Below are 15,828 nucleotides of genomic sequence, written 5' to 3' on the forward strand. Positions count from 1 at the left end.
TTGCTCCAGAAGGTCCAATAAATATGCCCTATAACATTGTCCAAGTTTGTGCAGCATTAACCAGTTCTTTTTTAGGTTTCGATAGCCAAAATATTCTAGTGACCAAACCCTAGTTGCATTTTCAATTTGCTGTTGTTTCTTTAAAATGTATGAAGAAAACATGTTTGTTTTCTGTATTATTAGGTGGTGCATAAAGTCTATGATCACATGTGCTCTTCAAATGCACAACATAGCTTAAACGGGATTGTATTTCTGTAGTAGCCAGCTAGAAATTAAATGTTTCTTATTTGTTATCTTTCCATTTTTATCCAGTGACTCACCATTACCTATTCTCAATCACAATGGTATTATGCCCATGTTTAGTTTTTAACATCATTCTGAACAACAGCATATTCTGAAAACAAAATGAACTGACAAATTTTTTCAGAGCAGCATATTTCGCATATCAATACTGACCACTCAGTTGTGATTGGTGCAGTCAATGTGGGCCCAGTTTGCACATCATGAACAATTATTAGGGGCTCAAGCACGAAGTGCTGAAACCATATTGTAATTGTAAGGATTTTTATTATTTTTCTTCTGCCGTAAAACGCATCGTGCATCCCAAACCGTAAGGCCTAGAGACTTGAAACTTGGCCAGATGTTAGTCCTCAATTTGGGGAGAACCTATCAAAGTATGACCCCGATTGGCCCATAGTTGGCGCTACAGCGACCAAAAGTAAGAAATCACTCATAACTCTTAGACCGTTTGTCACTCAAGTGTCTTATATCACTGTAATCTTTGGCTCAAGTCGGACAAAACGTATATCTCCGATTTCATTTTCAGCCGGAAAAAATTTCCACAATTTTGGATTTTGTCAAAAAGCTACTTTTGCAAACTAGTCCTAGGTTTTTCGCCCGATCGGAACCAAACCCGTACAGAATTGTTCTCTGGAGTCTGAAATATCAATAATTATCAAAAAAAAAGTATAAATTTCGATTTACGATCGCTAAGGGGAGCAAAATGATTGTTGTGGGAGGAGCCTATTTGACTAAAATTGCTATAAACTCGAGAAGTAAATGAGATATCTTCACCAAACTCGGTACACGTATGAGTTCAATTTGAGGCCAATAAAATAATTGCGACAATTGGACACTAGGTGGCGCTATAATGTGAAGAAAAAAAAACATTAAAAGGGCTATGACCACCTGACCCGTTAGTCCGATTGACTTGAAAATTGGTATGCAGTGTCTTGGTCCAAGCAAGGTGCATGTATATCTATGAGAACATTGGCGTATCTCATAAAACATGGCCGCCATCAACCAATGAAGTTTGAGCACCTATTAGACAAGGTTAACGGAGGCCGATCGGAATGAAACTCGGTGGGCATGTTCGACTCATGGCACTAGAGGTCTGTAAGAGTTTTGAAAGAAATCGGCCACTAGTTGGCGCTAACGAGTTTTACGGATCTGTAATCACGTGGTGTTGCACACATCCACACAATATGCATATCATTTAATAGATCTCTTCATACTGAACAAATTTGCCTTAAGAACCATTGCTGTCAATTAATCGTTTATTAAATTTTCGCGATTATGTTAAAAACCTACTTTTGCAAACTAGTCCTAGGTTTTTCGCCCGCTCGGAGCCAAACCAGTGCAGTACAATTGCATGTAAGTGCAAGTGCAGTGCAATACAGACTCTCTAGATCAACAATTATCAAAAAAGTTTAACTTTTGCATTTAGATGGCTATAACAGTTATAAAATGGGTGTGGCAAAATACACGTAAAAGCCTATAAATCCTAAATGAAAACGTACTCGGTTACTAACGTAACCTCGGTTCTCTCTAGGAGAGGGAACGAGTACTGCGTCGAATCGACGCTGCGGGAAAGATATTTCTTTGTCGAGATTGAAGCCCAAAAAATTAATCCTTAATTTTGTAATATGTAAAACGCTTTTCTGTAGCATACAACCCTAGGCGGAGCAATACAGCTCGCCCATTGGCTGCTCCGCCAGAAAAGCACAGCCTATGCGAGGCCAGTGACGCTGACCAATGAGGGCGCTTCGCGCCCTTCTGCGTCATCTCCCGCCGAAACAGGCGTGGCCTAGGTCTATAAATACCAAGCATAGCTGCTTCCACTCCGATTTTTGTCACAGAAGCGACACATCGTGGGCATGCACGGCATGAGACGCAGTACTCGTTCCCTCTCCTAGAGAGAACCGAGGTTACGTTAGTAACCGAGTACGTTCTCTTACGTAGAGTTCTCTCCTACTGCGTCGAATCGACGCTGCGGGAACCCCTGTAAGACGCCGTGCGTGCTCTTGGACCGACCCAGACACCCGAGGGCGCGCGCACGCGCCCCGGCATGCCAGAGCCTACACCAAGAGTATACAGGGAGAGCGGCTAGGATAGCATCATCCCTTTATAATAGAGCCCCTAGGGGCATAATAACATATATATGTAAATAATAGATATATATGGGGGGGGGTAAATAGCATGCTCATGGGACACATTGTCGGTGAGTGATGCTTAAACATTAGTGACCTGGGCCGCAGTGCGGGGCAGGAACACTATACCTGGTCTTAGACCGAGAGCAGTTTAGCCTGCAACGCGGGAACCTCTAGGTTATAGAACCTTATAAATGTAGACGGGGAGGCCCAGCCTGCCGCCATACAAATATCATGCAAAGAGATTCCGCTATACCAAGCCCACGACGAGGCCATGCCTCTCGTAGAATGTGCTCTGATGCCCAGGGGGCATTCCAAACCTCTAGATGCGTAGGCTAGCGCAATGGCATCCCCACCTTCACTGAAGCGAGAGCCAAAAGAAACATGGTCTTGAGAGACAGATGTTTCATGTCAACTGAGTGAATAGGCTCGAAAGGGGCCCCTTTCATAGCGTTCAACACTGTAGAAAGGTCCCAAACGGGGACTGAGGGAGGCCTTGGAGGATTTAACCTCCTGGCTCCTCTAAGGAAACGTACCACCAGGTCGTTTCTGCCCAGTGCATGGCCAAGCGTCGGATTGACGAACGCTGATATGGCTGCCACATAGACTTTGAGCGTGGATGGGGTCCTACCCTTATCCAACAGCTCCTGCAGGAAGGAGAGAACCTCCGTTTCACCGCACTGAAGAGGTGATAGACCTTGGTCTGAACACCAGTCAGAGAACACCGACCATTTGGAAGCGTAGAGCCGTCTAGTAGACGGGGCCCTAGCCTGCTCGATCGTGTCTAACACTCCTCTTGGGAGTTTAGCGGGTACCCGTTTATGGCCCACACATGAAGGGACCATAGCTCTGGGTGAGGATGCAAAATCGAGCCCCTGGCCTGCGAGAGGAGATCCCTCCTCACCGGGATCGGCCACGGAGCAGCACTCTTGAGCTGCATCAAGACTGGGAACCAGGGTTGATTCGTCCAGTATGGTGCTACAAGAAGCACTGAGCATCCGCTTTTCCTGATTCGCTCGAGCACTTGGGGCAGGAGCGAGACAGGGGGAAAAGCATAGAGCGGACGGCGGGGCCAGACTCTGGCGAGCGCGTTCGTGCTCTTTGAAAAGAATTCCGGGCAGTGAGCGTTTTCCTGGTTTGCAAACAGGTCTATCTCCGCTCTGCCGAACGTTTTCCACAGCAGACGCACTGTCTGTGTGTGTAGGGACAATTCTCCTGTCGGAACATTGTTCCGTGAGAGTCTGTCTGGTCCTACATTCAGGCGACCAGGCACATGGATCGCTCTCAGCGAGCGCAGGTTGTGCTGGGCCCATACCAGTATGCGTTCCGTCAGCCTGTAAAGGTTTCGGGATCTCACGCCACCCTGGCGGTTTATATAGGCTACTACCGACGTGTTGTCCGAACGGACTAGGACGTGGTGTCCTTTTATCCGAGGACAGAAGCGCCTCAGCGCTAAGTCCACTGCCATCATTTCTAGGCAGTTTATGTGCGGTAGTTCGACTCGTTTTGCCCATTGGCCAAAAAACGGTCTGCCTTCGAGCAGTGCTCCCCAGCCTGAGGTGGACGCGTCCGTGGACACCACCTTCAGGCTCGAAGAAGTCCCCAGGCTTACACCTGACCGGTACCAGTCTGACGCTCTCCATGGTGTCAGGGCTGAAACGCATTCCTGATTGACCTTGAGGCGATAACGACCGTGGACCCATGCTCGGCGCGGTACACGCGCTTTTAGCCAGAACTGCAGTGGGCGCATGCGCAGCAGGCCCAACTGTAGAGCTGTCGATGCTGCGGCCATGAGGCCTAGCATTTTCTGAAATCTCTTGAGCGGTACTATGTGGCCGCTGCGGAAGGATTTCGCCATCCGCAGGGAATTTCGCCTGCGTTGTGATGACAGTCGAGCTGTCATAGACAGCGAGTTCAGCTCCAGTCCTAAAAAGGAGATCCTTTGACTGGGAAACAGTGAACTTTTCTCCCAATTGACTCTCAGACCCAAGCACTCGAGGTGATCGAGAATTAGGGTCTTGTGGCGGATGAGTTCTGAAGGTGATTGAGCTAGAATCAGCCAATCGTCCAAATAATTCAGAATTCGAATGCCGCGGAGTCTCAGGGGTGCCAGCGCCGCGTCCATGCACACTGTAAATGTACGAGGTGCTAGAGACAGGCCGAATGGCAGGACTGTGTACTGATATGCCTGGCCCTCGAAGGCGAATCTCAAAAATCGCCTGTGACGTGACGCAATTTGTATGTGAAAATACACGTCTTTCAGATCTATTGCCATAAACCAGTCTCCTCGGCGAACCTGCGCGAGGATGGCTCTGGTCGTGAGCATTCTGAACTTTCGCTTTGTCAGCGCTTTGTTCAGATGCCTGAGATCTAAAATGGGTCTGAGACCCCCGTCTTTTTTCGGTACCAGAAAATATCTGCTGTACAGACCCCCTTCGCTCTGAGCTTGAGATAAAGGCTCTATGGCCCCTTTGCTCAATAGCTTCGCTATTTCGGCTCGAAGTAGATGTGCTACTTCTGTTTTTACCGTTGTTTCGACTTTCTCCGTGAAACGGGGAGGGCGTCGATGAAACTGTAGCGAATAGCCTCTTTTTATAGTCTCTAGCACCCATTCTGAGACCCCGGGAAGTCTTTCCCATGCATCTGCACGTGTGACTAGGGGTTGAATGTAATCTGGGCCCTGGTCGCGAAATGGCGGCGACACGAGAGCAACCGTGTGCTGTGACATGGACGCCGTGGCGTGTGAGGCGGGGGGCATGTTTAACACAGTATGCATCCCGCGCGCGCTCGGCTCTCTGTGTCGAGAGAGAGCGCGCGGGACGAGTCCCGTAGGGCTCGATATGTTTGTGAATAAACGTGGGCGCTTGGTGGCGGGCACATTTATAACACCGGGGACACTGTGTTTGTGTACTGACTGACCGTTCGTTAGTTTCGTTTTTACAGAAACCGCGGAACGTGCAGTGTGTAGTGGTTGTGGGCACTGGATAGTGGGCACGCTCACTACATGCAAAGCACAATCGGCATGAGCCGATTTTATGTGTGCAAACCCTGTGTTGAACGGGGCTGTGCTTGTGTGAATGAATGGGCACTGGGTGGGCATTGCAGTTACACACATTACACCATCGGCCTTGGCCGGAACACCAGAAATTAAACTCTTTTTTAGATTTATCTGGGTCGCCGTGAAAACGGCGTTTGTGTGCAGGCAAACGGGCTTTACGGCCGGTTTGTTGGCTGCTAAATACACTGGTACAAACACGGAACTTAGGGCTGTACAAGCGAAAATCTTTGGTGGAAGTCCGGCCGCAGCGGGACCCGAACACCGTCTTTTTCCTAGCAGGGCTAGGATGGCGCCGAGGCCTCGGGCTTGAGTGAAATCTTGGGCCGAGGACCACGCGGTGGCGGGCGGCGTCCGGCGGAGCGAGACCGTGGTCTCTCTCGGGCCTGTTGCTGCTGGGCCGGTGCGGCGGGCGCGGGGCGCTGCTGAGTTCGGGCAGGCGGCTGTTTAGGGCGGCCTGTTACGGAACTGGAGCGCTTTGGCAGAAAATGTCTCATGGCCTGCGAAGTTTTCTGTACCTCGGCGAATCGGTCCGCGAAGTCCTTCACGGAGGATCCGAAGAGGCCCGTCGTTGAAATGGGAGCGTCGAGGAACGCAGAGCGCTCTGACTCCGCCATTTCAGAGAGAGTCAGCCACAAATGTCTCTCGGAAACAGTAGCTGAGGGAAAGATATTTCTTTTTCGAGATTGAAGCCTAAAAATTAATCCTTAATTTTGTAAATATGTAAAACGCTTTTCTGTAGCATACAACCTTAGGCGGAGCAAATAACGCGCGCCCATTGGCTGCTCCGCCAGAAAAGCACAGCCTATGCGAGGCCAGTGACGCTGACCAATGAGGGCGCTTCGCGCCCTTCTGCGTCATCTCCCGCCGAAACGGGCGTGGCCTAGGTCTATAAATACCAAGCATAGCTGTTACCACTCTGATTTTCGTCACAGAAGCGACACAGCGTGGGCACGCATGGCATGAGACGCAGTACTCGTTCCCTCTCCTAGAGAGAACCGAGGTTACGTTAGTAACCGAGTACGTTCTCTTACGTAGAGTTCTCTCCTACTGCGTCGATTAGCGACGCTACGGGAACCTCTGTAAGACGCCGTGCGTGCTCTTGGACCGACACAGACACCCGAGGGCGCACGCGCCCTGGCATACAAGCGCCTACACCAAGAGTATATATATATATACATATATATATATAGGGAGAGCGGCTAGAATTAGCATCATCCCTTTATAATAGTGCCCCCAAGGGCATAATAACATATATATGTAAATATTAGATATATATGAGGGGTCATAGCATGCTCATGGGACACATTGTCAGTGAGTGATGCTTAAAACATTGGGGTGACCTGGGCCGCAGCGCGGGGCAGGAACACCATACATAGTCTTCTAGACCGAGAGCAGTTTAGTCTGCAACGCAGGAACCTCTAGGTTATAGAACCTTATAAATGTAGACGGGGAGGCCCAGCCTGCCGCCATACAAATATCTTGTAACGAGATTCCGCTATACCAAGCCCACGAAGAGGCCATGCCTCTCGTAGAATGTGCTCTGATGCCCAGAGGGCATTCCAAACCTCTAGATGCGTAGGCTAGCGCAATGGCGTCCACTACCCATCGAGACAGACTCTGTTTCGTCGCAGCACGCCCTTTAGAGCGCCCACTGAACGAAACAAAGAGCTGCTCCGTCTGTCGAAAAACAGCGGAGCGGGACACGTAAGCTCTTAATGCCCTGACCGGGCAAAGGAAGCTATTTCCGTCCTCAGAGGCCGGCAGAGCCGACAGGGAGATGACCTGAGCCCTGAACGGTGTGTTGAGGGACTTAGGTACATACCCATGCCTCGGTTTCAACACGACTATAGAGTCGTTGGGCCCGAACTCCATACAAGAGGCTCTCACTGAGAGCGCTTGCAAATCCCCCACACGCTTCACTGAAGCGAGAGCCAAAAGAAACACGGTCTTGAAAGACAGGTGCTTCATGTCAACTGAGTGAATAGGCTCGAAAGGGGCCCCTTTCATAGCGTTCAACACTGTAGAAAGGTCCCAAACGGGGACTGAAGGAGGCCTTGGAGGATTTAACCTCCTGGCTCCTCTAAGGAAACGGACCACCAGGTCGTTTCTGCCCAGTGAATGGCCAAGCGTTGGATTAACGAACGCTGATATGGCTGCCACATAGACTTTGAGCGTGGATGGGGTCCTACCCTTATCCAATAGCTCCTGCAGGAAGGAGAGAATCTCCATTTCCCCGCACTGAAGGGGTGACAGACCTTGGTCTGAACACCAACCAGAGAACACTGACCATTTGGAAGCGTAGGGCCGTCTAGTAGACGGGGCCCTAGCCTGCTCGATCGTGTCTAACACTCCCCTTGGGAGGTTAGCGGGTACCCGTTTATGGCCCACACATGAAGGGACCATAGCTCCGGGTGAGGATGCAAAACCGAGCCCATGGCCTGCGAGAGGAGGTCCCTCCTCACTGGATCGGCCCCGGGGCAGTACTCTTCAGCCGCATCAAAACTGGGAACCAAGGTTGATTCGTCCAGTATGGTGCAACAAGAAGCACTGAGCATCCGCTTTTCCTGATTCGCTCCAGCACTTGAGGCAGGGGTGAGACAGGGGGAAAAGCATAGAGCGGACGGCGGGGCCAGACACTGGCCAGCGCGTTCGTGCTCTTTGAAAAGAATTCCGGGCAGTGAGCGTTTTCCTGGTTTGCAAACAGGTCTATTTCCGCTCTGCCAAACGTTCTCCACAACAGACGCACTGTCTGTGTGTGTAGAGACCACTCTCCCGTCGGAACGTTGTTCCGTGAGAGTCTGTCTGGTCCTACGTTCAGACGACCAGGCACATGCATTGCTCTCAGCGAGCGCAGGTTGTGCTGGGCCCATACCAGTATGCGTTCCGTAAACCTGAAGAGGTTCCGGGATCTCACGCCACCCTGGCGGTTTATATAGGCTACTACCGACGTGTTGTCCGAACGGACCAGGACGTGGTGTCCCTTTATCCGAGGACGAAAACGCCTCAGCGCTAAGTCCACTGCCATCATTTCTAGGCAGTTTATGTGCGGTAGTTCGACTCGTTCCGCCCACTGGCCAAAGAACGGTCTGCCTTCGAGCAGTGCTCCCCAACCTGAGGTGGACGCGTCCGTGGACACCACCTTCAGGCTCGAGGAAGTCCCCAGGCTTACACCTGACCGGTACCAGTCTGACGCTCTCCATGGTGTCAGGGCTGAAATGCATTCCTGATTGACCTTGAGGCGATAACGACCGTGAACCCATGCTCGGCGCGGTACGCGCGCTTTCAGCCAGAACTGCAGTGGGCGCATGCGCAGCAGGCCCAACTGTAGAGCTGCCGAGGCTGAGGCCATGAGGCCTAGCATTTTTTGAAATCTCCTGAGCGGCACTATATGACCGCTGCGGAAGGATTTCGCCATCTGCAGGGTGTTTCGCCTGCGCTGTGATGACAGCCGTGCTGTCATAGACAGCGAGTTCAGTTCCAGTCCCAAAAAGGAGATCCTTTGACTGGGAAACAGTGAACTTTTCTCCCAATTGACTCTCAGACCTAAGCACTCGAGGTGATCGAGTATTAGGGTCTTGTGGCGAATGAGTTCTGAAGGCGATTGAGCTAGAATCAGCCAATCGTCCAAATAATTCAGAATTCGAATGCCGCGGAGTCTCAGGGGTGCCAGCGCCGCGTCCATGCACACTGTAAATGTACGAGGTGCTAGGGACAAGCCGAATGGCAGGACTGTGTACTGATATGCCCGGCCCTCGAAGGCAAATCTCAAAATCGCCTGTGACGTGACGCAATTTGTATGTGAAAATACGCGTCTTTCAGATCTATTGCCATAAACCAGTCTCCTCGGCGAATCCGCGCGAGGATTTTTCTGGTCGTGAGCATTCTGAACTTTCGCTTTGTCAGCGCTCTGTTCAGATGCCTCAGATCTAAAATGGGTCTGAGACCCCCGTCTTTCTTCGGTACCAGGAAATATCTGCTGTACAGACCCCCTTCGCTCTGAGCTTGAGATAAAGGCTCTATGGCCCCTTTGCTCAATAGCTTCGCTATTTCGGCTCGAAGTAGATGTGCTACTTCTGTTTTTACCGTGGTTTCGACTCTTTCCGTGTAACGGGGAGGGCGTCGATAAAACTGTAGCGAATAGCCTCTTTTTATAGTCTCTAGCACCCATTCTGAGACCCCGGGAAGTCTTTCCCATGCATCTGCACGTGTGACTAGGGGTTGAATGTAATCTGGGCCCTGGTCGCGAAATGGCGGCGACACGAGGGCAACCGTGTGCTGTAACATGGACGCCGTGGCGTCTGAGGCGGGGGTTATGTTTAACACAGTGTGCATCCCGCGCGCGCTCGACTCTCTGAGTTGAGAGAGAGCACGCGGGACGAGCCTCGTAGGGCTCGTTATATTTGTGAATAAATGTGGGCGCGTGGTAGCGGACACATTCATAACACTGGGAATACTGTGTTTGTGAACTGACTGACCGTTCGTTGGTTTCGTTTTACAGAAACCGCGAAACGTGTAGTGTGTAGTGGTTGTGGGCACTGGACAGTGGGCACGCTCACTACATGTAAAGCACAATCGACATGAGTCGATTTTAAGTGTGCAAACCCTGTGTTGTACGGGGCTGTGCTTGCACGGGTTGAAAAACCGGGCTCTGGTCGCGAAATGGCGACGACACGAGAGCAGCCGTGTGCTGTAACATGGGCGCCATTGCAGCGTATGATGCGAGGGCGCGCTTAATCGAGCGGGCAGCCCGTGCGCGCGCGCTCAGCTCTCTCAGCTGAGAGAGAGAGAGCGCGCGGTGCGAGCCCCGTACGGCTCAGCATGTTTGAGAATAAATGTGGGTGCGTGAACGCGGGTACATTTATAGCACTGGGGAGTACTGTCTATTAGAACTGACTGACCGTGCATCGGTTTCGTTTTCATAGAAAACGTGTGACATGTAGCTTGTAGTGATTGTGGGCACTTGAAAGCGGGTACGCTCACTATATATGATGCACAATCGACAGAGTCGATTTTATGTGTGCAAGCCCTGTATTGTGTGTACGAATGGGCACTGGGTCGTGGGCATACAGTTACACACATTACATCATCGGCTGTGGCCGGGACACCGTGTAGCACAGAGAGTACTGTCTATCAGAACCGACTGACCGTGCATTCGTTTCGTTTTTACAGAAACCACGGGACATGCAGTGTGTAGTGATTGTGGGCACTGAAAAGCGGGCACGTTCACTAACTTACATGTGATGCACAATCGTGATGTGCAAGCCCTGTATTGTGTAGGGCTGTGCTTGTGTGTACGAATGGGCACTGGGTCGTGGGCATTACGGATACACACATTACACCATCGGCCGTGGCCGGGACACCAGAAAATACATTTCAGATTTACCTGGGGCGTCGTGAAAACGGCGTTTGTGTGCAGGCAAACGGGCTTTGATGCCGATTTGGTGACTGCAAAATACACTGGCACGGTCGCGTATGTTGGGACTGTGCGAGCGAGACATTTTAGTGAAATCCGGCCGCGGCGGGATTTTAACACTGTAGCTTTCCTCGAAGCAGAAGTGTGCATCCTGGCTGAAAACGGGGCTTTCCGGGACTCCGCGATTTCTTCGTGAATTCAGGAAGAAAAAGGCGCGGGTGGTGAGGGCGGTAACGTACGTCCCTCTGCCGAAAAGCAGCCATCCAGCCGGTAAGCGCATCGATGCTGGTCTTTCTCCGTCGACGCTCAACGAGCGGCGGGGGAGGGGAGATCCTCGGAGCTCGCCCATCCCTCGCTACCCGAAGCGAGGAGAGAACAGCAGTCGTCCTCCACAGACACGGCTTCATCTTCCTCGTCCATGACGGACGCGGCGGCACACAGCGGCCCTTGTCCGTCGGTCAGAGAGTCCAGCGAAGCGGGCGGAGAAGCTAGCGGCAGCAGCGGCGAGCACCTCGTGGTGGAGGGAGGTTCCGGGCTCCGCTGAGCACGGCGCTTTTCACGGCGCGGCACTGCAGCGGGCGGAAAGATGCAGCTTCAGTAAATGAACGCCAGGCGAGTCCGCAGAGTCACCGTAGGCATCAAATAACAGTGATGGCAGCCGCCATCGACGAGAGCTGAAGCTGCGTGATCCTCACAGGCAGGAAACACAAGCACGTGGTCCCCGTCGCTGAGCGGGGCTCTACACGAGCCACAGGAGGTGCGAGGCATCTTGAAAAAGACGCTCGGCTCTTTTAGTGTGGAAAAACTGTGTGACGCGACGGCGAACACACACACAAAACACACACACATAATGTAAAGGATATTCCACGCCGGAGAAGCGCAGCAGGGAACGGCGGCTGAAGGCGGCGAAGACCAGCGGCTTCAGGTAAGGGCTCGTCCTGCTGAGGTGCTGTATCAGACGGCTGTGGTGGCTCGAATCCGGTCCTACGATGCGTGTAGCTTCGTGAAGAATAGAAAATCAGAGTGGTAACAGCTATGCTTGGTATTTATAGACCTAGGCCACGCCCGTTTCGGCGGGAGATGACGCAGAAGGGCGCGAAGCGGCCTCATTGGTCAGCGTCACTGGCCTCACATAGGCTGTGCTTTTCTGGCGGAGCAGCCAATGGGCGCGCGTTATTTGCTCCGCCTAAGGTTGTATGCTACAGAAAAGCGTTTTACATATTTACAAAATTAAGGATTAATTTTTAGGCTTCAATCTCGAAAAAGAAATATCTTTCCCGTAGCGTCGCTAATCGACGCAGTAGGAGAGAACTCTACGTAAGAGAACTGATTTAATCATAGTCTTTTGTCTCAAAAGATATGCAACCATTCCATCCAAGAATTCACTTTAGCTAATTGTTAAGATAACTTCCCTCAAAACAAACTTAATTGTAAATTACCTATTGGATTAGGACAATAATGCAATGCATAGTGGCAAAGCGTTAGTAGTTTTAAGAGAAACAAAAATCTAAAAGGTTTTTTTTATTTTTTTATTTTTTTTTTACCTAACGTACTGACAAGTAATCTTTTTATCTTCTTCTTTGGTGTTTTATGGCAGTAGGCATCAAAACAAGTACAGACAAGTAATTTTAAAACAAATGCCTTAAATTTGTTTTTGCAGTAGCCTAATCCTGTACGTACATGAAATTAGCACGAGGTGGCGTCAAGCCCAGTTTATTGCACCTGTGACGCATTTTCCAAGCGCCGGAAACGCGCTCGCGAACGCTGATGTGTTATTTTGCAGTATATGGTAGTAGTAGTTTAATTTGGAAGATTATTCCTTAAAAATAAGAAACCGTTAGTTTTTTAGATGCCCTAAAGGGGAAAGCGTCATCATTGGGTGAACAAAACAAACAGCCACACGAGAAGAACTCAGGGAAGATGCCGGTATGTGTCAAGCTTACAACTAAGTTATTCAAAAAGAAACATGATTAATAACTGTGTGTCATACAAGTTTATTCATATGATAATTGTAAATTATGACTGGCGAGATATAAGTGTTTTGTCATTGCTGTGAAGTAATATATTTCTCGTTAGCCGAAAGGTAAAGTTGGAACCAAAGGCAAAAAACAAATATATGAGGAAAACCAGGATACTCTAAAGTTCTATTGCAGAATCATCCTGGGAGCAAACGTAAGGCATGCATCCTATCTATCTATCTATCTATCTATCTATCTATCTATCTATCTATCTATCTATCTATCTATCTATCTATCTATCTATTGAAAAGCAGTAATTTGATTATTTTTTTCAGGCTATTTATGCAGCAGTCAATTTCTTGCTCTTTTACAACTCATCTACATTTTGGACATGGGTAAGTCACAGTATGATGATGTGCATATTTTGTTTGGTTTTGTTCAGTGATGTGAATGACCAAATCCAGATTGTTGGATGCGTAGACTACCTTCTTTTTTTTATACAATCTATAGTATTTAGTATCTACACGAGTCAAATGTAAATAATCCAGTGGTTTTCAGTCTTTTTGTTGCCATGGACCCCCAAATTATATTTCTCATGTGAGTAGCCTCCACCCAAAAAATGTACAAGGCAGGCAGCTATATATATTTTCATGTATAAAGAAAGACCCAATTTATACTGTGAAAAAATATTATTATGTGTAAAATATTATTTCAGTTTAAAAAAATTTCATACTCACTGTAGTATTGTACTGGTAGATGTATTATTTACTCTTTTTTTTATTATTATTAAAATCTTACTTTATTTTTGCAATGTTTAGACTTCCTTTCTCCACACTTTTCCACGGACCAGTTTAAAAAAAAACTGATATAGACAATAATATCCATCTCTCCATATTTTCTTAGTCTTTAGATCACAGTATGTGTGTTTTTTTTTGTCAATTGTGAGATAATTAACTGTTGCCAGTTTCTTGGTAAAAGTTAAATGTTATTCACTCAACTCCTCTTCCAGTCTGATGCTGAATCCCTCTTTTGTCTCTTTTTTTACCAGTTCTCGCTACTGTTTGCAGTGGCGGTCTACTTAGGCAGCTACAAATCAATGTCAGCAATGGCTAAATCTGCATTTGCTGAAGATGGTAGCTTGCTAGATGGAGGGATTGATCTTAATATGGAACAGGGCATGGCGGAGTGAGTTGGATGTTTTATCTGTATATTTATATCCCCATTATATGTGTATTTTCAGTTATGATAAATATTTATAAGTGACTTTTTTTTCTTATATTGACATGCAGACACCTGAAGGATGTGATTATCCTTACTGCCATTGTTCAGGTCCTCAGCACTCTGTCATCCTACTTCTGGTACTTCTGGCTCTTGGTGAGACTGCGGTATTGCTCTGATTGTAACATCGTGGAGGTTTCTCAATTCCATTTTTACTGTAAATTTATTATTTTCTCTCTCTTTACACCAGGCACCTGCAAGGGCTTTGCATTTATTGTGGGCAAACTTCCTGGGCCCCTGGTTTTCTACTGATTCACAGGCAGCCCCTGAAGAGAACGAGAAGAATGACAAGAAACAGAGGCGACAGGAAAGACGACAGATGAAGAGATTCTAGACTCTGTTTAAAAAAAATTTTTTTACATTAATTGTACAATTTCAAAGAACATGCAATCTAAATTATTCTGAGATATTTGATATGACAGGTTAGTCCAGACAATAGATTGGGTACTTTAAAGTGTCTTCAACTTTCCCTCCCCCTCACTTGTCATCAACTGCTCCGTCCTTTTCAGCCCTCTGGATCCTTTTTCTTACATTATGTCCGTCTTAAAATCTCTAGCTCAGGTGCACCACAGTCATAAATCTGCCTTGTTTTTTTGTTTTTTTGCAGTGAGTTAAATGCACACAAAATGCCTTTGCTTACCAGAGTGAGCTTTCATATCATTAGTTTGAGTTGTTAATGGGGACCTCTCAACAGGTGCAGCTACATGGCCCATTGCCCTCAGCAATTTAGACCTGAGGCTGTATGAACATCACTAACCACTTGAAAATTCACAGCACTTGAGTTCAGCCATTAGAATTCCCTATTTAGGCTGTTTAGAAAATCATGTGCTGATTCTGTATCAAAGACCAAGTCTTTGAGATGTGATGTTCTGCTGAAGTTACAGGTGCAGCCTGGTGCTGCTTTGATGGATTACAAGATAAGTCATTTAGCTTATGTGGCAACAAAGAACTGTCTGGTGACACATTTTTAACTGTTCAAATTAAATGATACGGTTTGTATAAAGTTGGATGGGTTAGTATATATATATGTATAATACACATGACGTCACAGTATTGACTGGCCCCCAATGTCAATTTAACAGTTCAATGGACTGAAGCAATGAGCAAAAGAACATACAAACTGCGTCTTGACAACCTTGTAAAAAATAAGTTGCTTCAGGTGAAATTTGAATACACAATCATTATAAATAAACTATTATAAAAATGGTGATGAGTTTTCTTTTTAAAAAAGTCTCTGCCCCAACCCTGTTCCCAGAGACCTCCCAACAATACATTTTAAATGTCAACTGACTCAACTCATGAGTTTTTTTCAGTAGTGGACTCCAAGACCTGAAATAGATATGACATGTTTACTGTTAAGGGGCCCTCCAGGAATTAGGCAAGTTGTTCTCAATCCTGTCCTAAAAGCCCCTGATGTTTCATATTTTGGATGTTTCTCTTGTCTGACCTTCAGGCTGGGTCTTGAAGTCTCTACTAATGACCTGGATTAAATCAGATGTGTTAATTGAGGGCTGATGCAGAACCAGGATTGAGAGCAACTGTAGTAGTTATTTCTGCTTTAAATAAATAATTTTTAGCTACTGGTTTGTATATGTAAATTTCTGAAATACATAACTTGGACACAGTCCCCCCCTGATAACAGACCACTCTAAATTGTAATGTAGACATGCATTTTCTGTAAAGCTGCTTTGA

At 47.9% G+C, this 15,828-nt stretch overlaps 1 protein-coding gene across 1 annotated transcript; it reads left to right on the forward strand.

Annotated features, from left to right (window-relative positions):
• Positions 1-12,572: 12,572 nt before the first annotated feature.
• tmem208 (transmembrane protein 208) lies at positions 12,573-15,342 on the forward strand. Its single transcript, XM_079599283.1, has 6 exons — positions 12,573-12,826; positions 12,977-13,072; positions 13,194-13,253; positions 13,907-14,043; positions 14,148-14,232; positions 14,327-15,342. The coding sequence occupies exons 1-6, from the start codon at positions 12,821-12,823 to the stop codon at positions 14,468-14,470; spliced, it is 528 nt and encodes a 175-aa protein (XP_079455409.1). The 5' UTR covers positions 12,573-12,820; the 3' UTR covers positions 14,471-15,342.
• The last annotated feature ends 486 nt before the right edge of the window (positions 15,343-15,828 follow it).

This window comes from Phoxinus phoxinus, assembly GCF_949152265.1.
Source record: "Phoxinus phoxinus genome assembly, chromosome: 2".
NCBI classification, from domain to species: Eukaryota; Metazoa; Chordata; class Actinopteri; order Cypriniformes; family Leuciscidae; genus Phoxinus; species Phoxinus phoxinus.